This window comes from Nerophis lumbriciformis, linkage group LG10 (assembly GCF_033978685.3).
Source record: "Nerophis lumbriciformis linkage group LG10, RoL_Nlum_v2.1, whole genome shotgun sequence".
Lineage (NCBI taxonomy): Eukaryota > Metazoa > Chordata > Actinopteri > Syngnathiformes > Syngnathidae > Nerophis > Nerophis lumbriciformis.
Window position 1 is genome coordinate 30,968,192 of NC_084557.2, and position 27,146 is coordinate 30,995,337.

Consider the following 27,146-nt stretch of genomic DNA (forward strand, 5'->3'; position numbering starts at 1 on the left):
CGTTGGTTTTCATCCAGGATGTCTCTGTACATCGCTGCATTCATCTTGCACTAGTCAGGAAGGTGACCAAGAACCCGATGGTCACTCTGTCGGAGTTATAGCATTCCTCTGTGGAGATAGGAGAACCTTCCAGAAGGACAACCATCTCTGCAGCAATCCACCAATCAGGCCTGTATGGTAGAGTGGTCAGAAATAAGTCATTCCTTAGTAAAAGTAAGTTTGCCATAATGCACCTGAAAGATTCTTGGACCAAGAGAAACAAAATGATCTAGTCTGATGAGACAAAGATTGAACTCTTTGGCGTGAATGCCAGGCTTTATACCTGGAGCAAATCAGACACCGCTTATCACCAGGCCAATACCATCCCTACAGTGAAGCATGGTGGTGGCAGTGACAGCAACTGGGAGACTAGTCAGGATAGAGGGAAAGATGAATGTACAGAGACATCCTGGTTGAAAACCAATGTTTCCCATCCAACCTGATGGAGCTTGAGAGGTGCACCAAATAGGAATGGGCCAAACTGCCCAAAGATAGGTGTGCCAAGCTTGTGGCATCATATTAAAAAAGACTTGAGGCTGCAATTGCTGCCAAATGTGCATCAACAAAGTATTGAGCAAAGGCTGTAAATACTTATGTACATGGGATTTCTTAGTTGTTTTTCCTGAATAAATTTGCAACATTAAACATTTTTTAAAACTTTTCACATTGTCAGTATGGGGTATTGTATGTAGAATTTTGAGGACAAAAATGCACATGTTCCATTTTGTAATATAAGGCTGCAACACACACACACATATATATATATATATACACATATACATTCATATATATGCACACATATATATATATATATATATATATATATATATATATATATATATATATACATATACACATATACATTCATATATATGTACATACATATATATATATATATATACATATAGATACATATATATATACATATATATATACACACATATACGTACATATATATACACATATACATACATATATATACACATATACATACATATATATACACATATATGTATATATATATATATACACCGGTATATATATATATATATATATATATATATATAATATTATATCATTTTATTTTTTCCGAATTATAGTAACGCGTTATTTTCTAACATTTTGATTGTCTTAGTTTTTAGTTTAGTTTTATTACAGTTTATTACATAATATTATTACAGTGATATTGTTTTTCAATCTGCAACAGAAAATACTTCTAGTGCATGTTTTTTCCTGAAATAACAATAAATACATTCTTTAAACATTTAGACTATAAACATTTTTGGCCAGAATTGAGCCATTTGATACTGAAAAATACAATTCAATAAACTGAAAAAATAATAAGTAATTCAAATTGATCACCAACATCATCAACATAAAACACTTGAACCTACAAATCAAAAATGAATGCAACATGTTTTGCTGTTTTTTTTTTTAATAAATAAAAATGAGGAAGTCAGGATTAATAGCTCAATCACTTAATAGCTTAATCACCTGTGTAACTTACGGTAACTAGCTAATGACGATCTAAACTATTGCTGTCAAACTTTCCCCTTCACAGTTTTTATGGGTAACAATTGTTTTGTTACAAAGTCATTGCGTAAAACCCTGGAAGACAAATATTGAGAAGATTATTTCTTCCAATTTGACCTGAAAAACAAAAAAAGTACTTTCATCTTAAGGTCACCTCTCTTGCTATTGAGAAGACTATGTAGGTGAGATATATCTGTAAATTGCTATACCACAATTTTATGGTGGCGAGACCTAATGAGTGACAACCAACCCTGTTTCCCCCTATGTCATCTCCCCTCACTTTCAACCATTACCTAACATATCCAACTGCCATGATCTGTGCAGGCCTTTGATGTTAGATGACGGCTCCATCAGCCCCCCTGCATCCAAGTTCAGCCATAGTAGCGCAATGGAGCCAATGCACGAGCCCTTCTACATCCAATCGGTGAGATATTTTTACATATAATGTTTTTTCTGCAGCTACCTCATATTCACTCATATGTGCACGCTTACCTTGCACATTTAACACACATAGGATTGTTGTTTTACTAATTTGCTAATTGCAATGTAGTTGCAATTGGACTGAACATGTCTTCTAGAATGACTGTACCCATGGTGTCATTTAGAGATGTCCGATTATGGCTTTTTTGCCGATATCCGATATTCCGATATTGTCCAACTCTTAATTACCGATTCCGATTTCAACCGATACCGATACATACAGTCGTGGAATTAACATATTATTATGCCTAATTTTGTTGTGATGCCCCGCTAAATGCATTAAACAATGTAACAAGGTTTTCCAGAATAAATCAACTCAAGTTATGGAAAAAAATGCCAACATTGGCAAAGCCATATTTATTATTGAAGTCACAAAGTGCTTTTTTTTTTTATAACATGCCTCAAAACAGCAGCTTGGAATTTGGACATGCTCTCCTGAGAGAGCATGAAGAGTTTGAGGTGGGTGGGGGGATAGTGGGGGGGTATATTGTAACGTCCCGGAAGAGTTAGTGCTGCAAAGGGTTCTGGGTATTTGTTCTGTTGTGTTTATGTTGTATCAACAGCAATAAACGTTACACTGAGGGTGGCCGTATAAACAACTTTAACACTGTTAGAAATATACGCCACACTGTGAATCCACACCAAACAAGAATGACAAACAATTTGTTCTGTTGTGTTTATGTTGTGTTACGGTGCGGATGTTCTCCCGAAATGTGTTTGTCATTCGTGTTTGGTGTGGGTTCACAGTGTGGCGCATATTTGTAACAGTGTTAGAGTTGTTTACACGGCCACCCTCAGTGTGACCTGTATGGCTGTTGACCAAGTATGCTTTGCATTCACTTGTGTGTGTGTGAAAAGCCGTAGATATTATGTGATTGAGCCGGCACGCAAATGCAGTGCCTTTAAGGCACGCCCCCGATATTTGTTGTCTGGGTGGAAATCGGGAGAATGGTTGCCCCGGGAGATTGTCGGGAGGGGCACTGAAATTTGGGAGTCTCCCGGGAAAATCGGGAGGGTTTGCAAGTATGACTGGGAGGCGCAACTGCTCTGTACTTCTCCCTACGTCCGTGTACCACTCCGTACAGTTGCGTTTTAAAAAGTCATACATTTTACTTTTTGAAACCGATACCGATCATTTCCGATATAAAATTTAAAAGCATTTATCGGCCTATAATATCGGCAATCCGATATTATCGGTCATCTCTAGTGTCATTGAAAGTAGAAGAAACCTAGTTATTTGATATCAACACTAGATGGAAGCAATGACCAGTGATCATGTACGTTTGCATCATCATTCTCTCCTCCTTCTCAGCCATCCAGTGATGCCGCCTCTTGTTCTACGAGCGGGTTGACAGGAGGGCCAATCATATCAGACGTGACAGACATGACTCAGGCCAACATGGCTCTGCAGATGCAACCTGATGAGAACGGGTGAGTGATGTTGCAGAAGAAATATTCTGACATCTTACTCAACATGGTTGACCAGCACAGTTTACTAGTTGGTTTGTTTGTAGTATTTCATTCATTTAGAGGCAAACACAAAATAATCAACATAACATACAAAATAAATAATGAACAAAAAGGAGCAGAAAGAAGTAAAACTTATAAATCTGCCCCCTATTCATACAGTTACAACATTTGCTGTTCACCTCAGAAGACTAGCTATAAATGTAAAAAAACAGAGGTTATTTCATCCCTACAAGCCTGTTTCGCAGGTTTCCCTTCTCTTCAGAGGATTTTATTAAGACCAACGAACTGGTCTTATCATGCCGGCACAGAAGCAAGGCACTACTGTGTAACAATGGCCACATCCCCATGTAATGTACCCTCTATATATGTAACAACCACATACACTTCAATAAAATCCCCTGAAGAGCAGGGAAACCTGCGAAACAGGCTTGTAGGGATGAAATAGCCTCTGTGTTTTTTCCTGACCTAACGTATATATTCTGCGCTACCCCGGTATTGAGCACTGTATAACGGATAAACCACAGTAACCTCGACTATATATGGATACATATATATATATATATATATATATATATATGTCTTAATAAGGTTATCCAAAAAATAGTGCTCGATACCGTAGTAGAGCGCAATATATGTATGTGTGGGAAAAAAACCACAAGACTATTTCATCTCTACAGGCCTGTTTCATGAGGGGGGGTACCCTCAATCATCAGAAAATCTCCTGATGATTGAGGGTACCCCCCCTCATGAAACAGGCCTGTAGAGATGAAATAGTCTTGTGATTTTTTTCCCACACATACATATATATATATATATATATATATATATATATATATATATATATATATATATATATATATATATATATATATAAAATATATAATATAATAATATATAACCTCGACTATATATATATATATATATATATATATATATATATATATATATATATATATATATATATATATATATATATATATATATATATATCCATCCATTTCTACAGCTTGTCCTTTACGGGGTCGCGGGGGGTGCTGGAGCCTATCTCATATATTATATATATATATATATATATATATAAAATCATGATTTTTTTAATACAGTAGGATATTTAGATTGTTTTATTTCACCGTCAAGATTGTTCCATAAACTAACACCTTTAATAGAAATACTTATTTCCTTTATCTCTGTTCTAAATCTCGATTTTGTCATGATCCGTTGCCCGGGTTTTGTTTGGCGGGCTTCAAGAGGTAGCCACCTGAAATGGCTTTCACTTCACAGGTGTGCTTGAAGCTCATCGAGAGAATGCCAAGAGTGGGCAAAGCAGTAATCAGAGCAGAGGGTGGCTATCTTGAAGAAACTAGAATATAAAACATGTTTTCAGTTATTTCACCTTTTTTTGTTAAGTACATAACTCCACATGTGTTCATTCATAGTTTTGATGCCTTCAGTGACAATCTACAATGTAAATAGTCATGAAAATAAAGAAAACACATTGAATGAGAAGAAGGTGTCCAAACTTTTGGCCTGCACTGTACATCAAATCATCTTTTAATGTTGATACATTGTTTTCAACCATTTCAACACATCTGTAATATTTTGTCCTGATTAAAATGGGCCCAAACCACCAAAAAAACAAAAAAACATTCCAACTCCAGCTTTCCCTTGACTACATTCATAAGCATTTGAAAACATTATGATGAATACAAGTTATTATATCTGGGTATTTATCATAAACAGAGGATATGCGTCGGCATACAAAGAGCATTATTTCATCCCTCCATTTCCCTCTCAGAGAAAAATGTCTGATGCTGATCAAAGAAGAGCCTGTGAGCCCAGGAGTGAGAGCAGGAGTGAAAGGAGGCAGTGTTGCTGCAGGAGACGCTCTAGCGTTGAGTTCCCCTTGTGAGGTGTGCTCCTCCGAACCTCCGGTGCTTCCTGTTGCAATGGTGCAGTCTGTTTTGGAGGGGAGAAGCTCAACTGCCTCACTGACAGATAAGAGGAGTAAGAGAGCTGCCATGGAAAGGTAAGAGCTCACGTCTTATATCAGGGATTTTCAACTCGTGGCCTGGGGGCTAAATCTGGCCCGGAAATGAGAATTCAGTTCAAAATTTGGGACTACGGTATACCAGTATTTATAAATGGTTCATTTATATAGGCTAGTAAGGTAAAGTTTTGTACCTGACAAGGTATACCAGTATTAGTATAGTACCGCAATACTAATGAATCATTTTTGGTACTATACCGCCTCTGAAAAGTACCGGTACGATACTTCTAAATCACTAATCCTCGCTTCCATGGCAACAAAGAAAGTAAGTTTCTTACAAGTATCATCCCTGCAGGACAAGGAATAGCTAAACATGCTTCACTACACACCGTAGCTCATTAAAATGTAAACGAACGCCATTGGTGGATCTACACCTGACATCCACTGTAATGATACCAAGTACAGGAGCATATCTAGTCGATACTCGGATAATTACGTCAATTTTTTTTGGCATCACATCTTCTTTCGTTTCAAAATTTTTATTGTGTTTATAAACTCAGGAAATATGTTCCTGGACACATGAGGACTTATATGACCAATGTATGATCCTGTAACGACTTGGTATCGGATTGATACCTAAATTTGTGGTATCATCCATAACTAATGTAAAGTATCTAACAACAGAAGAATAAGTGATTATTACATTTTAACAGAAGTGTAGATAGAACATGTTAAAAGAGAAAGTAAGCAGATATTAGCAGTAAATGAACAAGTAGAATAATAGTTCATTTTCTACCACTTGTCCTTAATAATGTTGACAAAAGAATAGAATGAAAAATGACACAATATGTTACTGCAGTGGTCCCCAACGACCGGGCCGCGGCCCGGTACCGGTCCGTGGATCGATTGGTACCGGGCCGCACAAGAAATTAAAAAAAAATATATATATATATATAGATATATATATTTTTTTTAATTAAATCAACATAAAAAAAACACAAGATACACTTACAATTAGTGCACCAACCCAAAAACCTCCCTCCCCCACTTACACTCATTCACACTCATTCACACAAAAGGGTTGTTTCTTTCTGTTATTAATATTCTGGTTCCTACATTATACATCAATATATATCAATACAGTCTGCAGGGATACAGTCCGTAAGCACACATGATTGTATTTTTTTTAAACAAAAGAATAAAATTAAAATTAAAATAAAAAATACAAAAAAATATAAAAAATTAAATAAAATACCCCGGTCAAGCGTTGACCGGTCCGCAGTTACAAACAGGTTGGGGACCACTGTGTTACTGCATACGTCAGCAGCTAAATTAGGAGCCTTTGTTTGTTTTCTTGCTAATAAAAGACACGTCTTGTTCGTTCACTATTTTATTTAAGGACAAACTTGCAATAAGAAACATATGTTTAATGTACCGTAAGATTTTTTGTTAAAATAAAGCCAATAATGCCATTTTTTGTGGTCCCCTTTATTTAGAAAAGTGCCGAAAAGTACCGAAAAGTATCAAAATAATTTTGGTACCGGTACTGGTACCAAAATACTGGTATCGGGACAACACTACTTGGGACTAATATTTTATTTTGAGGAGCAATGTAAACACACTGGCAGATCATTGCCTTGTCATTTTAACAAAGAACACTGGGGTCCAAACTTGTGATTGAAATAATTGGTGTTCCCCAAGGCATCTCTTTGAGTCCTCTACTTCTTTTTTCTTTTTTTTCATCATGTGATTCAGTTAACTAAACTTCAGATGCAGTCAGTCATTTGTTCAACTTCTATAGTTGTACTAGTAGTGTTCCTCAAGGTTACATTTTAGGTCCTCTTGCTTTTCATCATTTGCTCTATTCAACTGATGGCCTGCGAATTCTGTTCAAAACCTTGTGAGAGATTAAAAATTTTGCAGTGGATTTTACAGAACGATCTTTAGCTAGCTTTTATTGCAGAAGGAACAGCAAAGCGCTCCTGAAACTCTGACAAAATAGACAAAAAACAATTGTCAACTGTAGACATACTTGCCAACCTTGAGACCTCCGATTTCGGGAGGTGGGGGGTGGGGGGTGGGGGGCGTGGCTAAGATATATATATATATATATATATATATATATATATATGTATATATATATATATATATATATATATATATACATATACATATATACATATATATATATATATATATATATATATATATATATATATATATATATATATATATATATATATGAGAAATACTTGACTTTCAGTGAATTCTAGTTATATATATATATATATATATATATATATATATATATATATATATACACAGGTATACTGTATATATATAGATAAATAAAAGAAATACTTGAATTTCAGTGTTCATTTATTTACACATATACACACACAACACTGATCTACTCATTGTTGAGTTAAGGGTTGAATTGTCCATCCTTGTTCTATTCTCTGTCACTATTTCAGAACACACACATTATACAAAAATACATTATAAAATCAATAAGAAAACGGGAGCTCTAATTTGGGAGTCTGAATTAGGATCAGAAGTTCCTATATAAACATTGCGCACTCACGTCGCCATTTTGTATTGATTACTGCAGCTGTGCACTGGATTCATTCACAAATACAAACTACAACTCACAAACACTTTAGAGTTAGGCTCCACCATCAGAATGTGTACTTAAACTTATAAAGATCACATGGATATTATTCAGTGAGTTGATTCACCAAAACTAACCTGTTATACAGGAGGAAAAAGCACACAGGACGTTTCAATTGTTCACAGACTGGTCGCGCTCATCAGAATGACAAGACACTTCCGGTCTGCAGGTGATAGCATTCAATTGGGAAGAAACCCCCTACTGCCCCTTACTGACCAATGTGAATACTGATAAATGTGTAATGACACCTCCAAAAACGAATTCAAACCACAAAATAAAATAAAGAAATCAACACAAAAATGTGACACATTATGGGTGGGTCACATATGCATGTACAGTAGATGGCAGTATTGTCCTGTTTAAAAGTGTCACAACATTGCTGTTTACGGCAGACGAACTGCTTTACGGCAGACGAAAACTTGACTGCTGTTGTTGTGTGTTGTTACCGCGCTGGGAGGACGTTGATGAAACTGCCTAACAATAAAACCACATAAGAAACCAAGAACTCGCCCTCGATCATTCTACAGTTATAACGTGATTGGGCAGGCACACTGTTTATATTGTGGTAAAGCGGACGTGAGAACAGGCTGTCAACACGTCACTCAGGTCCGCATGGAGCTGGAGGGGGCGTGGCCTCCAGCTCCGCCTGAATTTCGGGAGATTTTCGGGAGAAAATTTGTCCCGGGAGGTTTTCGGGAGAGGCGCTGAATTTCGGGAGTCTCCCGGAAAATCCGGGAGGGTTGGCAAGTATGACTGTAAAAGACGCGGGTTCTCTCTAATATACTAAATAAGACTAATAGTGAAAGGAGTCTCTTAGCTCTGAGGAAATGTGACCAAACAGTTTAGTTAAATATCCCTGTCCTAGTTGTTTTTGCACACACAAAATTGTCTGTATTTGTGCGTGCAGAGTAGATGCTTCAGATGCAGTGGAAAACATGGATATGAGCCTGGAGGAACTGCAGCAGCTGATACTCAGGAGCCATCAGCAGAGTAGTGTGGAGGCAGGGAGCAGTGCTGTTATTGATGTGAGCATACACACTGATATTAAAGTACACTACTTACACATTTATAACCTCTCCAATTACTTTTTTTAAACAACCTAATACCAAAACTTCTCTATTTTACAGCCCTTCAGTGTAAACCTGCCTCTGACTGAATGGAGCTTCACTGAAATGGACTCCAACCTCAAATCAGTAAGTCATTGAATGTGAACATAAATGGTATTATAGGGGTGTGATGATTTATTTTACCAACGATTCAATTCCATTCAGAATTTGTTGTTGCCGATACGATTCAGAGACGATATTATTTTTTTTAGAGCGACACGATGCGAAATGAATCAGTGAGTTTAAATCGATTCAGTGTGACTGTGAAATAAATACTGAATACTATACGCTGCCGGTAAAGTTTCCTATATTCCTGTTATTTCTTGTAAAGGCTAAATGGTATGAATGAATCGAGGATACAAACAAGCAAGCAAACAACAATTAATGGCCAATGCATTCACATCTTTTTTGAATAAAGTGAACCCAACACTTTAGGTTAAATGAACAAAAATACAACTGTTCTGCTCTAATTTTTAACATTCAAGAAATGTTCAATAAAAGTACAGTAACCAAAATTTGAAGAGAATTACCCGCTGAATGAAATTTACAGTTTCTGTTCTCCACCCTGGCATCAACAATGGACGTCCCAGGTGTGCAGAAGCATGTATGCCCTCTAATTCCTGTTGAAGGTGTTGGCCCCTAACTTCCTTATTTCCTTAAGCTCTTTCATCCATCTCTTCTATTTAGTTATTTCTGATAAAATTACTTTTTCTTGGTTGCTTGTTGCATGTTGTTGTGTTCCAGAAGTCGGTGCATCGCCGTAACTTGCTCCGCTGTCACTTCTGCTGTCGGTTGCGTCTTTTGTGGCTTAAAGTTGTGTTTCGGCTTAATATGATTGTGTTGTGTAGTTTATTTTTGTTGTGGCTTTTGTAATCGTGCTGTAGCTGAATGTTTTTGGGTTATAATTTATGATAATGTCTTGTGGCGTTTGCATTCGTTGTGACCTTTTTCAGCCACCGTAGCTATTTGCCATTTTTGATGCCACAGACGGACTGACAGATTTGAATAATGTTTAACGTCCTTATTTTTTAAAGTGATAAACTTCATAAAAAGTTTGCTGTTCTTAAATCCAGTGTTTTCCTTTTTCTAATCTACCTTATAAAACGATCTTGGATGGATACTTGTCTTCTGGAAGGCAAACTTGCAGAGCACAGATATATGTTGTAGTTGAATCTAAGGAATATAAATCGATATATCGATTAATTGATACACCCCTAGTTATTATAACACAGGAGTCTCCAACCTTTTTTCTTGTGAGAACTATGTTTATGAAAACAAAATGCAAAGAGCTACTAATTTTTCTAACATTTATTTTCGTACTTTATTTCAACCTAAACAAACTTGATACGCTTGTTTAAAATATGTTTATTTGCATCTTTATAGGAAAATTGTTCTATACGATGATTTCTCAGATTTCGGGGGTATGTCCATGCAAACTTTTTTAAAAATGCATATAACTATTTTTGATTATGTCGTACCGCTTATCCTACATGGTCAATGTTTGGTGGTAAGAAATCTCATAACTTCAACCTGATTCAGACCAACTTTTTCACATGAAAAAATGTGGCCGATGCCCCAAAGCCGACTGCATGTAAAGTTTTATATATATATATATATATATATATATATATATATATATATATATATATATATATATACAGACATATATATATATATACATATATATATGCATGTGTGTGTGTATATATATGTGTATATATATTTTTTATATATATACATATATATATATATATACATATATATATATATATACACATATATATAAATATATATATATATATATATATATATATATATATATATATATATATATATATATATATATATATATAAAACTATAGACTCTCTTGAAAAAGAGGTTTTTAATCTCAATGTATATATGTGTGTATATATATTTATACATATATATACAATTATATATATATATTTTTTTTAATATATATATATATATATATATATATATATATATATATATATATATATATATATTTTAATTACAGCAAGGTGGTCTTGCCGCTGGGCCTTAGGCCTGTCGCACCTCCACCGGTGCCTGTGGTGGACTGTGCATGGCAGGGACGTCCTCTTCCCTGAGGCAGGCCTAAACCTGACCGCATACCAGAAAAGGTTTTGCTGCAGGGTCTTCAGCTGGGGACCACCTCTCATTGATGTTTCGCCCCTTAGCCCAGAACATCTCCCGGTGGCGGGGCAGTGAACAGGGACGTCTCCCTGACACCCCCTGCAGCAAAACCTACTTGGATACTGCTCCCCAAGCCTTGTCGCGTCGTTTGAGCCAGAGCCAGTGGCTAGCTTTTTCTGCTACTTCTGAGAGCTCCTTGGTGGATCTGCTCAGGGTGGCTCCACGTAGTCCCAGGTCCTTGAGCAGACGTGATGTTGATCTGCCCACAAAGCCTCTGGCTCCCACTTCCACCGGATACAGTCTCACCCTCCATCCACTTTCTCTGCAGTCCGCGACCAGGTCTGCATACTTTGCCTTCTTTCTCTCGTAGGCAGCTTCCAGTCCCTCCTCCCATGGCACTGTCAGCTCAATCAGTACTACTGACTTCAGAGCTGCAGACCACAGCACAACATCTGGTCTTAAGGTGGTGCTGCATATCTCCTGTGGGAACTGGAGCTGCCTGCCTAGGTCCACTTCCATCTTCCACGCCGCCCCTGGTGTTAATAGCTTGGCGGGTGTTCTCTTGCTGGAATGTGTCGCAGGTTCCCCCTGCCTTAGGAAGTGGATCCTGCATTGGCTTTCTGCTGGACTCTGTTTGTTTGCCTCCTGCCGACTTTTCTCCAGCACCTCTGCCAGCTTGCTGAGCACTTGGTCGTGCCGCCATCTGAGCCGACCCTGTGTCAGCGCCATTTTGCAACCTGACAGAACGTGCTGGAGTGAGGCATTGATGGTCCCGCAGAGGTCGCAGGATTGCTCTGTGCCAAGCCATTGGTGGAGGTTTTTTGGGCTCGGGAGGGTGTCATATGTTGCCCTGATGAGGAAACTGAGCCGAGCCTGTGGCAGCTTCCAGAAATCTGCCCAGCTGATTGCTCGGTTCGAGACACCCTCCCAAGTTGTCCACCTCCCCTGCTGCCCCTGTGCCACAGACCTTACTCTGAGCTCCTCCTGTTCAATCCTGGTGACCTCAGCAACAACAAGGTCCTTCCTCTCTTTCCTACCTGCCTTGGACCATAGGATGGGTGGTTCACTCCATCCAAGGCCTGCCCGGCCTGTCTGGACCATGCCCACGACTTCTTGATGTTGCAGTCTCCCCATCGCCTTCTGGACTTCCTCCTTTGCCCTCCACTTCCTTCCAGTCTCGACTCTGGCCTTTGCATCTGCCACCGCCCTGTCGGAGGAGTCCCTTAGCTCCATCACCAGTCTTGCCTTCTCCTGCCTGTAGCCCAGGGTGATAGATTTCAGGGGTAGCTGGAGTGAGTTCCATCCATACAGGCCAGCAGCTGAGAAGCACCGTGGCAGGCCAAGCCATTTTCGGATGAAAGAGTTGGCTTTTGCTTCCATCCGGCTTACGGCTGATGACGTGACTTCACACAGCTTCAGAGGCCACATCATCCTTGGGTACAGGGTGAAGTGGTAACACCACACCTTGTACTTCCCAGGTAGATGGCCTGCATCGATCTTGGACAGGCCCTCCGAAAGCTGCTGGAGGATGATTTTCCCCATGTCCTTGTCTGAGAGATCAGGTGTATATAGTCTTCCCAGGCTTCGGATGGGCTGATCCACGATGCGTGGGATGTCTTCTCCGCTGATGGTGAAGGTGACTCTGTCGTTCCTCTTCCCCTTTCGCATTGAGAGGCTCCTTGACTTCTGAGGCTTGAACTTCATCCTGGCCCAGGTGATCAGCTCATCCAGCCTCTTAAGTAGCCTGGATGTGCATGGGGCGGTTCGTAGCAGGCAGGTGATGTCGTCCATATAGCTCCTTAGGGGCGGGAGCCTCTGGCCTGCGGGCAGCCGGACACCACCCACCACCTGCCTTGCCCCGATCAGGATGACCTCGAAAGCTGCCACAAAGAGGATGGGGGAAATTGAGCATCCCATTGCGATCCCTACCTCCAGTTGTTGTCAGCCAGTGGTCACCTTCTTCAGTGCAAAGCACATATATAATGATATATAATGATAAGCGCATATATATATATAGTGACGTGCGGTGAGGTTGATGGCTGGTGAGGCACTGACTTCATCACAGTCAGATTTACAAACATATGAACCCTAAAGAGTATCTTATTCACCATTTGATTGGCAGCAGTTAACGGGTTATGTTTAAAAGCTCATACCAGCATTCTTCCCTGCTTGGCACTCAGCATCAAGGGTTGGAATTGGGGGTTAAATCACCAAAAATTATTCCCGGGTGCGGCGCCGCTGCTGCCCACTGCTCCCCTCACATCCCAGGGGGTGATCAAGGGATGGGTCAAATGCAGAGGACAAATTTCACCACACCTAGTGTGTGTGTGTGTGTGACAATCATTGGTACTTTAACTTAACTTTAACTTTACACATACAAACTGTAGCACACAAAAAAGCACATTTAATAAAAAAAAACGTTATTATGGTCTTACCTTTATGTAATATATTGGGTTGGAGGCAATAACCAGGCGAGGTGATGAAGTACGTCTCTTTACTGTAGACTTCAGAACAGACTCAACACACTTGACGTCAGGTGCGCAACACCACGTAAATCGTTGGTCAACCAAAAAGTAACCACAGTACGCTATAGCCAACATTAACCAGGAGATGGCAACAGACAAACATAGATCACTCTATTACATTCCTCCCCTTTTAGAAATGTAGAAGTAAGTTACTCAAAAGAAATAAACAACCCAACCAAAAAATGCAGCAGCTCAATAAGAAGCCAAAATTGCAAAAACAATAATGTTCGTGTTGGAGGAGTTGTGAATGAATGAAATATGAAATCCGTGCTGCAGTCTGCAGGTGTACCTAATGTTGTGGCCCTGCAGTGATTCACAACTACTCCAACACAAACATGATTGTTTTTGCACTTTTTGGCTTCTTATTAAATAACTTTTTTAAATAGATTCAATCTTGCACGTGGAAAGTTTAAGTGTGGGCTTTAGTTGATATAACACTCCCGTGCATTCTATGGCGGGAGTGCATTCTCTACCACCAGGAGGCATGATTACTGCGAGCCTCACCCAGTGCGTCTTCGCAGCAGTTTTATGATCGCTCAGCACAAGAAATACGTTACACACATACAGTTGTTGACAAAATACACTGTACATTATATACCTCAGCTAACTAAACTATGGAAATGTATAATATAATTCATATAGCAATACGGTCTCACTCCGCAATCCATGTTGAGGCACAACTGAGTGACGTGCCTCAACTGGCTGCTGATCACCGCACCGTCTCTTCTCAGTATTTGAACGGCAAATGTGAAAATTCAGCGATTTTGAATAAAAATAATCTAAAACTGGTGAAGTTAAATGGAAAATGGAAAATAACTTTATAGTATAATCAATGGATACATTTAACAATTTAATTAATTTTTTTTCTTTTTACATTTTTTTTCTTTCCATGATGGCAGGTGAGGCCCCGCCTCACCTGCCTCTAGTGACTGCACGTCACTGATATATATATATATATATATATATATATATATACATATATATATATATATATATATATATATATACATTTTCATAATATCCTTGAAGTTCATCGAGCAGGTTGTGATATGTGTGACCATTTGTGTGGACTTTTTATGTCGGTTGCAGTTTTTTCGCGCCATGAGTGAGATAGGTTCTTTGGATAAAGTCATATAAATTAATGCTCTTCTTGGTCGTTGGTCTGTATTGCTCACATTTTCCACCAGGTGGCGGCAAAACCATAGCAAATAAACTAGCAGATATTTAACAACAAGTAGGAGGCACCCTGGGCCTTACTTACCCGTTAATAAACTCGGTCGGACACCCCTTATTTAGACCTTTGGTCCTTCGGTCTTCTTCTTTGTTTTTATTAACATCAAGCTAAAGTAAAACTACTGACGAATAAACCTGGTTCATCAAATGGATTTGCAAAAAATATATTTCTATACCCATTATTTGTTTTGTCCGTTTTCAAATTGTGTCTGTGGAAAAATGGTTTTTGTTTCGGGTTTGTAAGGAAAAAATTGTGAACAAATGATACTAAAACTTTTTTTTTAAATTATACATCGCACGTTACAAGCATTATGTGCCTATAATCATGCCTATAGTCTACCAAGTCTGAGAAGGCATCAACAGACCTTTAATTTGACACCTAATTCAATGTTTTAACTTCAGTATTTAAATGGTCACAGTAACATTTGTTACAGTATATTATTATTCTGTTGTTACATATTGTTTTACAATTCACTTAAAGGAGAGATGCACTTTTTGGAGGAATTTTGCCTATCATTGACAATCATTATGAAAGAAATGACGATGGATTTATGTATTTTTTTTAAATGTATTTTAAATAGTAAATTAATTCCATTTAAAAGTCCGCTTACAGTGGAGCCTATTGGAGCCGCTCTATTCTGCCCATAAAGCCCTTAAAAAACATCCCAACATCTCTATATGGGCAGAAGTGTGTTCTGTCACAGAAAGAACAGACAAAGTGATTTAGTGAAACTTTATATTATATTACTACTTTTTATATATATATATATATATATATATATATATATATATATATATATATATATATATATACATATAAATATATATATAAATTATATATATATATATATATATATATATATATATATATATATATATATATATATATATATATATATATATATATATATATATCGTTTTTATAAATAAGTTCTTAAACCAATTTGTACAAGAAACACATAATAAAGATAAGAAATCATGTAAATCCCAAAAAATAAACATAAAACATATTATATATATATATATATATATATATATATATATATATATATACATACACTCACACATATATATATATATATATATGTGGGTGTATATATATATATATATATATACATATATATATATATATACACACACACACACACACACACATATATATATATATATATATATATATATATATATACATACACTCACACATATATATATATATATATGTGGGTGTATATATATATATATATATACATATATATATATATACACACACACACACACACACACACACACACACACACACACACATATATATATATATATATATATATATATATATATATATATATATATATATATATATATATATATATATATATATGTGTGTGTGTGTATATATATATATATATATATATATATATATATATATATATATATATATATATATATAGCCGTCGACCCCCAGTCAGAGCGACTCCAAAACCAACAAAGCATGTAACTGTCGAAAGAAACCTGATTGCCCCCTCAACGGGGGGTGCTTACAAACATCAGTTGTCTACCAATCTAAGGTAATACGCAAGGACATTAACACATCCGACACATATGTAGGATTAACCGAGGGTGAATTCAAAACCAGATGGAACAATCACAAGGCTTCTTTCAGGAACAAAAACCTGCGAAATACCACAGAACTCAGCAAACACATTTGGGACCTCAAAGACAATAATGTTGAATATTCAATAACATGGCAAATTCTTGCATCCAGCACACCTTACAATAGTGGTAATAAAAGATGCAACCTATGCTTGAAAGAGAAACTGTTTATTATTTACCGTCCAGACCTGTCATCCCTCAACAAGCGCAGCGAAATTGTAACAACATGCCGCCATAGACGGAAACACCTCCTAGGTAACACATGAGCCAATCACCACGCCCCTAGGCCAGCCTGTACCCACCCACTCTGTGCCCTATATAAACCATGGTATGCGAATGCTCCCATTAAAATCTCCTGACGATTGAGGGTACCCCCCCCTCATGAAACAGGCCTGTAGAGATGAAATAGCCTTGTGATTTTTTTTCCCACACATACATATATTGCGCTCTACTACGGTATCGAGCACTATTTTTTGGATAACCTTATTAAGACCTATACTCCGCTCCAAATTGACATTTGTTGAGCACTGTACGACGATCAGAAATGGAAAAATTCAACATCGACTACTCCACGAAGAACATTCCCATACCCGCGCAGAATGACTACAAGCTAAGGCTCATAGAAAAGACGGAACACTTCCTAAGAAGGATGCGGTGGAAAGCACATTTTTTCCTCCACCCTGAAACAAAAGGAATGCAAAAGGAAACTTACGGATTCAAATCTACCAAGAACCCACCCACAGTTGAGGAACTAAAGGATTTTGAGAACGACATGCTCAAAATGATACAATCAGTCAAATTCAAGCCAATCCGCAACCCACTCCTCACCAAGCTGAAAAATGACAAGGAGCGCATCAAGAAAGTAAACAACCTCATCATAGCTGCCGATAAAACCACAAACTTCTACAGAATGGACATACCAGAACACCACACCTTACTGGACAGAAGCATCACCAAATCATACAAAAAAGCGCAACCCAACACCTTACAGAACATCCACCTGGAAAATAAAAGGATCGCGGCTGAACTGGACATTGAGGACAGGGTGGACGCCACAGCCAACAAGGAAGCCTTCATCACATTGAAGGACCACAAACCCAACTTCGCAAATAACCCAACATGCCGACTAATAAACCCAACTAAATCTGAAATAGGAAAAATCAGCAAAATAATCCTGGACAGAGTCAACACAAAAATCAAGGACAAAACACCACTCAACCAATGGAGAAATACAGCAGCGGTAATCAAATGGTTCAACAACATCCAAGACAAACAACAGCACAACTTTATCTCCTTTGATATCGAGGAATTTTACCCTTCCATCACGCAAGACCTACTGACTCAAGCACTAGACTTCGCCTCAGACTACGACTCAATCACAGGCAACGAAAGAAACATCATCATCCACGCAAAAAACTCCATTCTCATCCACAACAGTACACCATGGCAAAAAAAGAACAATGCAACATTTGACGTCACTATGGGAAGTTTTGACGGAGCAGAAACGTGTGAACTCGTTGGGAGTTTCCTCCTCTCCCAGCCCGCTAGCCTCAATCTGAACCTTGGTATTTACCGTGATGACGGACTGGCAGTGTGTCGCGCCTCGCCAAGGAGCAGCGAGAATACCGAGAAGCGCATATGCCAAATTTTCAAAGAGAACGGCCTACGGATCACGATTGAAGCCAACAAGCAAACCGTCAACTTCCTTGACGTCACTTTCAACCTGAGAAATAACAGCTACCAACCATTCACGAAACCCAACACAACACTCCAATACGTGCACCATGTAATAAAAGGCTATCGATGCTGTCATCTAGCAAAGCTAAATTTGACCAAGCAACCCCCCCGTACCAAAAAGCCCTTGATGAAAGCGGATACAATTTCACCCTCACCTATGAACCCACGCCAGGAAACCAGCCAAAAAAGAACAGAAAACGAAACGGCATCATCTGGTACAACCCCCCATACAGCAAAAACGTCTCAACGAACATTGGACACAAATTCCTCAATCTGATTGACAAACACTTTCCCAAAGACAACAACCTAAGAAAAGTATTCAACAAGAACAACATTAAATTGAGCTACAGCTGCATGAACAATATACGACAAATCATCTCAAACCACAACAAAACAATTGCAAATGAGCCATCGACCCCCAGTCAGAGCGACTCCAAAACCAACAAAGCATGTAACTGTCGAAAGAAACCTGATTGCCCCCTCAACGGGGGGTGCTTACAAACATCAGTTGTCTACCAATCTAAGGTAATACGCAAGGACATTAACACATCCGACACATATGTAGGATTAACCGAGGGTGAATTCAAAACCAGATGGAACAATCACAAGGCTTCTTTCAGGAACAAAAACCTGCGAAATACCACAGAACTCAGCAAACACATTTGGGACCTCAGAGACAATAATGTTGAATATTCAATAACATGGCAAATTCTTGCATCCAGCACACCTTACAATAGTGGTAATAAAAGATGCAACCTATGCTTGAAAGAGAAACTGTTTATTATTTACCGTCCAGACCTGTCATCCCTCAACAAGCGCAGCGAAATTGTAACAACATGCCGCCATAGACGGAAACACCTCCTAGGTAACACATGAGCCAATAACCACGCCCCTAGGCCAGCCAGTACCCACCCACTCTGTGCCCTATATAAACCATGGTATGCGAATGCTCCCATTAAAATCTCCTGACGATTGAGGGTACCCCCCCTCATGAAACAGGCCTGTAGAGATGAAATAGCCTTGTGATTTTTTTTCCCACACATACATATATTGCGCTCTACTACGGTATCGAGCACTATTTTTTGGATAACCTTATTAAGACATATATATATGTGTGTGTGTATATATATGTATGTGTGTGTTTGTATATATATATATACATATATATATATATATATATATATATATATATATATATATATATATATATATATATATATATATATGTTTTATGTTTATTTTTTGGGATTTACATGATTTTTTATCTTTATTATGTGTTTCTTGTACAAATTGGTTTAAGAACTTATTTATAACAACTATATATATATATATATATATATATATATATATATATATATATATATATATATATATATATATATATATATATTATATATATATATATTATATTATATTATATATATATTAATACCTTTTCTTTTCCACTCTTAAATGTTAGACAGGCGCACACAAGCTCATTGCTGTCCTCTAGTGGACTGAATAAGTGCTATATGGCTATTTACAATAACATTTAATATTAAAAAACATTTAATATTAAAAAACGCATGACTTCATTTGCTTTTTTTCCCCCAACAACGTCACTGATTATTCCTCACTGCAGACTTCATGAGAGCCAACAAACATAATAACACATCACTTACTGTGCAATGTCTGCTGTCATTAGAATGCCTACTGTTGGAATGTTCATATATTCCCATGTATTTAGATGAAGAATGACTCATGATCCTCACAAAGAAAAGAGGAATGGATCCAAGCGTCTTTTTGTGTCGTTCTCGCCATTACCGGGTCTAAATTGCTTGTCAAAGTGTACCAACTTGTCGGAATATGTCCTTGTCCTCCAACTATCCAGCTGAGAGGCATGATTTATGATGTAGAATAATGTCTGACGAACAAGGAAACTATAGGAAGCAGCTGACCAGTCGTTAATGTCAACATAGGCAAACAAGCTCGGGATCACAGCGCTTGCAATAGATAGTTTGTCTGTGTTAGCGCTTATAATAACAATATCTCTAATACTTGGTTAATATTCAAGTCACGAAATGTAAATGGAGTATTGTTGGAGCTTTTTGGATGTGTTTTATTGGGTTTTATGGATGTAATAGAGGACCTCCCATTGGCTGCGCTGAAAAGAGACTTTTATTTACGTTTATTTACAAGTTAGAATGCAATAGACAAAATACATCCATCGTCATGTCTTTCGTAATGATTGAACATTAGGCACAATTCCAAAATAAGTGAAGTTCCTATTTTAATAGCTGCAAAATACATCTTTCTCATTTATTTTAAAACACTTTCAACACTTTTAGAGTTCAGTGAATGGAAAGTCTAAGAACTTAATAATGATTCCGGGTTAAGAAAATTACATTGTGCGTCCCCATATTTCGATAAAAAATATACACAGATAAGTAATAACTTTATTCCAGTCGATTGTTGCGATGCTTCTGTTTGAATGGGTTGAATTTGAGCTTCACTTTTTTGTCCAGTTGTGATCGCTATGATAAGTTGTGATCGCTATGATAAGTTTTCCATGGCTTCCCCGAACTCCTCCCATGTCCGAGTTTTTGCCTCTGCGACCGCTGAAGCCGCACACCGCTTGGCCTGTCGGTACCTGTCCGCTGCCTCAGGAGTCCTATGAGCCAAAAGAACCCGATAGGACTCCTTCTTCAGCTTGACGGCATCCCTCACCGCCGGTGTCCACCAACGGGTTCTAGGATTACCGCCACGACAAGCACCAACTACCTTGCGGCCACAGCTCCAATCAGCCGCCTCGACAATAGAGGTGCGGAACATGGTCCATTCGGACTCAATGTCCAGCACCTCCCTCGTGACATGTTCAAAGTTCTTCCGGAGGTGGGAATTGAAACTCTCTCTGACAGGAGACTCTGCCAGACGTTCCCAGCAAACCCTCACAATGCGTTTGGGCCTGCCAGGTCTGTCCGGCATCCTCCCCCACCATCGCAGCCAACTCACCACCAAGTGGTGATCGGTAGAAAGCTCCGCCCCTCTCTTCACCCGAGTGTCCAAAACATGAGGCCGCAAATCCGATGACACAACTACAAAGTCGATCATGGAACTGCGGCCTAGGGTGTCCTGGTGCCAAGTGCACATATGGACACCCTTATGTTTGAACATGGTGTTCGTTATGGACAATCTGTGACGAGCACAAAAGTCCAATAACAAAACACCGCTCGGGTTCAGATCCGGGCAGCCATTCTTCCCAATCACGCCTCTCCAGGTTTCACTGTCGTTGCCAACATGAGCATTGAAGTCCCCCAGTAGCACGAGGGAATCACCCGGGGGAGCACTCTCAAGTACTCCCTCGAGTGAATCCAAAAAGGGTGGGTACTCTGAGCTGCGGTTTGGCGCGTAAGCGCAAACCACAGTCAGGACCCGTTCCCCCACCCGAAGGCGGAGGGAAGCTACCCTCTCGTCCACCGGGTTGAACTCCAAAGTACAGGCTCTGAGGGGGTAAACAAGAATTGCCACCCCAGCCCATCGCCTCTCCCTGCCGGCAACGCCAGAGTGGAAGAGAGTCCAGCCCCTCTCGAGAGAACTGGTTCCAGAGCCCTTGCTGTGCGTCGAAGTGAGTCCGACTATATCTAGCCGGAACTTCTCCACTTCGCGCACTAGCTCAGGCTCCTTCCCCCCCAGCGAGGTGACGTTCCACGTCCCAAGAGCTAGCTTCTGTAGCCGAGGATCGGACCGCCAAGTGCCCTGCCTTCGGCTGCCGCCCAGCTCACATCGCACCCGACCTCTATGACCCCTGCTATGGGTGAGCCCATTGGAGGGGGGACCCACGTTGCCTCTTCGGGCTGTGCCCGGCCGGGCCCCATGGGGACAGGCCCGGCCACCAGGCGCTCGCCATCGTGCCCCACCTCCGGGCCTGGCTCCAGAGGGGGGCCCCGGTGACCCGCGTCCGGGCGAGGGAAATCTGGGTCCTTGTTTTTTATTATTCATGGAGGTCTTCGAGCTGCTCTTTGTCTGATCCCTCACCTAGGACCAGTTTGTCTTGGGAGACCCTACCAGGGGGCATAAAGCCCCCGGACAACATAGCTCCTAGGATCATTGGGACACGCAAACTCCTCTACCACGTTAAGGTGGCAGCTCAGAGAGGAGTGTACACTTCTCATGTATGTTATTTTTCATCGATGATGTTGAAACAAGGATTGTAATTACATGCTGAAAACACAAGTTGTTTGTTCAGAGATGTGACATTCACGAACAAAAGCTTTTTGAGCAGGGATCGAGTGAACTATGAGAACCGATTCCTATCTAAAAACTATTCTGTGAGTTAGTAGCCTACTTGTTGTTCACGTAAAAAAGCCGTTCAAAAAACTTGATCGTTCAGCCAACGTATAGCAGCTGTCTTAGATAGCTATGCATAATAAATCCCCTCGCATTTCGATAACCCTGTGGCGAGCTACTGGTAGCTTGGGAGCGACGGGTTGGAGACCTCTGTTCTAATACAACTAGCCACGCAAAGGTAGACTTTGTCGATTTCCTTCAGCTCCAAAGTCAATGTTTCTATTTTTAGTTGATCATTAAAGTTGCCTGCATGACGGTGCATATGTTACTTTGCAGTATGTGCTCCCAAACCAAGAACCGGAGGCTTTTCAAGCTCCTGCCTGTGAGAAACAATGATCAGTCTGAAGATTGGGAAGTTCTTTTTGATATGGAAGGTAACAATGTTGTTCGTCTCAATGTCAATATTGCAAGAGTTTCAATACATCATTGAGTAAAATAAATCTCTCATTTATTTATTTTTATTTATTTGTTTATTTAATTTGTGTATATATTTGACAGGGACAGTACAATTAAACATTGCTACCCACTGGTAAGGTAACCGATGTCAAAGTACATAAGACTTCTAGCTACAGGCTAATTTGCAACCCTCGTCCCTGGTTAGGCTTTAAAAAAAAGTTGAGAAAATTGTAAAACTCATACAAAATGATTAAGACAAGTACAACAATAAAAGCACATTGGAAATAATTTCAAACAACAATGAGCTAGTGAAGGTAAGAATCCACACTTGAATGTTTTGTTATTTAAATGCTTTAATACCAAAAGCATTACAATTAGCAAATATCCATAGTGAATACTACAAATACTGGCTGACCTTGGTGCATGTTGCTGATGTCTTCAATCATAGAGGATTATTCAGTATTGGTGGGAACTATAAGCAAACTTTCATTCATAGTGGTTACTACATTGGACAGTTATTTAAAAGTTTCTCCTATACAAGGCTAACTGAGCATAAGCCTTAATTAAATTGCGCCTAAGTTGTTTCGTGGACGCTAGGGATGGATATCGAATTTGGTACATTTATAGGTACCGACCGAAGTCTGTCGGTATTAACGGGTACTGATTCATGTGAAATCAAACAGTGCCATGTTTCGATACCTTTGTTGCATGGAGGGATGTAACAGCAAACAGTAATAATGATAACTGCAGTAAAAATCCTAATGGTTAATTTTGCCATTTTAAATTAAGGTATTTGAAAAAACATGATTGATAACTTTGATAAACTCTTGGACTGACTGGTACTAGCTCGCTAGCTTAAATTCTAACATGAAAACAAGAGGCATTAATGTATTTCCCTATTAAGAAACGACGTACCCAAATGTCAACTTTTTTGAGCAACTAAGCTATTCAAATGTGCACGTTGAACTTACAAGCTTTGCTCTCTTAGAACAGGTTGATCATTCTATACTCTAAGGCAGTGGTTATCGACCTTTTTTCAGTGATGTACACCCTGTGATTTTTTTTTAAATTCAAGTACCCCCTAATCAGAGCAAAGCATTTTTGGTTGAAAAAAAGAGATAAAGAAGTAAAATACAGCACTATGTCATCAGTTTCTGATGTATTAAATTGTATAACAGTGCAAAATATTGCTCATTTGTAGTGGTCTTTCTTGAACTATTTTGAAAAAAAGATATGTTTTTATTTATATTTATAAAGGATTTTTGAATTGTTGCTATTTTTAGAATATTTAAAAAAAATCTCACGTACCCCTTGGCATACCTTCAAGTACCCCCAGGGGTACGCGTACCCCCATTTGAGAACCACTGCTCTAAGGAATACAAGAAAGTGGTGTTGTTCGTTTTTACAGTGCGTTCAAAAACCGCTGAACAGAGATTAGGACGCCACAACTCTCGCCAGAAATAATTAATAATAATAGGAAGTTTTATTCGTCACGCACTTTTCATTTTAAAAAGTGGTACAGTACAAACCAATATTCATAACAATAAAAACATAGCCAAACAGATACAATACTAAGACTACAACACTATCAGTGAAGCATAAGTAACACAATGCATGCAAACTAGTTGTTTTTTCTAAAGGTGTATGTATTTATTTCCGCTATCAAAAATATAAATAACTTGTGCGTAAAGGTACTTTTTGAGCACATTAAAAAATACCTCGATAATAATAACTGTGAGTCAAGCACTAGATTATGCTAATGTTAAAATTTTCCATGCCAACAAAGCAAGAAAAAGGGGTGTACTAAGTACAAAACTTGGCGTATTAACATTTTATAGGACTCGACAAAAGAAAAAACTTAATGGCAAATACAACTTTGTAGCTATGGCAACACACCATAGTTTATACACTACTGCCATTTAACGTCTTGAAATTATAACTGCATGCAAAGTCTATTATATGATACAGTACAGTACTTGCAAATGAGACACACAAGTGTGAGAAAACAAGACAACTAGACAGCTAAACTCAGTGTTAAATGTTAAATACAAAACTTGGATTTTCTATTTTCTAAACAATAACATTCCTCAACCCATTTGAAACACATTTGTATTGAAAGTCGGTACTGTTAAAAAACAGTATCGAGTAAAGTCTGACTATTCCTTCTATTCTATAGGCAGAGTCTCTTGAAAAAACAGAATTGTCGTATTTAAAAACAAAAGTATGAGTCCCGTACTGGGCAAAAACTGTCCCCTATTACAGACAGAATCGAAAACAGTTTGTAAATGTCAATATAATAAATGAATGACATTTTAGAGCAAACATATTTCCAGCCCTATTCTGTTCTGTCACCATTAAAAGAATAACAAGGCAGGATTCACCAACTCTTCAGTTAATCCGTGGAAGTGTAATGGTTCATGGTCCTACCTTTTGTGGCAGAGGGCGCGGGTTCAGTACCTGATCAAGAAGTAACTACCCATACTGTAAAAATGTAGCTAAACAATGCTATTGTCTCACTACGGCAACCTCTAATGGGAAAAAAGCAAAGCTCGTTTTGTTATTTTGCAGAAAAAATATATATTGAGCAATAGGGTAGGATCAGATAGTCCCTTTACTTTTCCTAAGCTGTCTAATGATTCCAAACCCCTCTCAGAAATCGGAATCTGAGGGAAAAAAAAGATTTCAATCTGAAAAAAAAAAAGCTCAAATGTCAAAATATATAAAAGTGATACACTGATATATTTTTAAAAGTTCAACATCAAAACTTGATTTTTCAGTTTCAAAGTGTATTTTTTCAAGTACAAAACTTTGGCCCTAATTTACCACTTTTTGTATTTCTTTCTTCAGGCCACAACACATCCTCGAACCCTACATGACTTTGATTCTCCAGCCATGTCAGGCTATTTATTTTTTTGCCTTATTCGCATAATCGTATTGACAAAATGCAAAAATGAACATCTTTGTGCAGATTATGTATTTATTTTCCTTATATTAACTGGAACAGGTATATAACGACTCTCATTTATAGTAAGTGCACACTCTGCACGCCGGGCTTGAGCACTTTAGTCTTTCTTTGAGAGAGAAGTCCTGCTGGTGGAAGTGACTTGTTACTCTGAGATTTAACTTATTGCAATTGTACACAAGTGAACATTTTTATTATTTAACACACAATACTGTGAACAAATATCCGGGTGTGTGTGCAAAGAGAGTGGGTGTAATGTTTTGTATGTAAGAGAAGAAAATGTTGACACTTAAGTTGAGAATTATTTTAGGTGTTAAGATTTATTGAGGGTAAGTTGGCCTTTAGTAACTTAGAGGATTCTACTATGAAAATATGGAATCAAGCCACTAGAAAATACATTGAGAAACCTAATTATACAAAACCCAAAACCAGTGAAGTTGGCATGTTGTGTAAATCGTAAATAAAAACAAAATACAATGATTTGCAAATCCCTTTCAACTTATATTCAATTGAATAGACTGCAAAGACAAGATATTTAATGTTCAAACTGAGAAACTTAATATATTTTTGCACATAATCATTAACTTAGAATATAATGGCAACAACACAGTTAAAAAAAAGTTAGCACAGGGGCATTTTTACCACTGTGTTACATGGCCTTTCCTTTTAACAACCCTCAGTAAATATTTGGGAACTGAGGAGACTAATTTTTTAAGCTTCTCAGGTGGAATTCTTTCCCATTCTTGCCTGTACAGCTTAAGTTGTTCAACAGTCCGGGGTCTCCATTGTGGTATTTTAGGCTTCATAATGCGCCACACATTTTCAATGGGAGACATGTCTGGACTACTAGGAACCGCATTCTTTTACTATGAA

At 38.4% G+C, this 27,146-nt stretch overlaps 1 protein-coding gene across 1 annotated transcript in view; it reads left to right on the top strand.

Annotated features, from left to right (window-relative positions):
* hsf4 (heat shock transcription factor 4) overlaps window positions 1-26,645 on the top strand; it is a 48,527-nt gene extending 21,882 nt beyond the window's left edge. The window contains exons 7-13 of the mRNA XM_061969286.1: window positions 1,897-1,996; window positions 3,365-3,483; window positions 5,318-5,548; window positions 9,088-9,205; window positions 9,308-9,373; window positions 23,192-23,289; window positions 26,159-26,645. Coding sequence (XP_061825270.1) covers window positions 1,897-1,996; window positions 3,365-3,483; window positions 5,318-5,548; window positions 9,088-9,205; window positions 9,308-9,373; window positions 23,192-23,251 — 694 coding nt within the window. The 3' untranslated portion in view covers window positions 23,252-23,289; window positions 26,159-26,645. The remainder of the gene's footprint in view (window positions 1-1,896; window positions 1,997-3,364; window positions 3,484-5,317; window positions 5,549-9,087; window positions 9,206-9,307; window positions 9,374-23,191; window positions 23,290-26,158) is intronic.
* The last annotated feature ends 501 nt before the right edge of the window (window positions 26,646-27,146 follow it).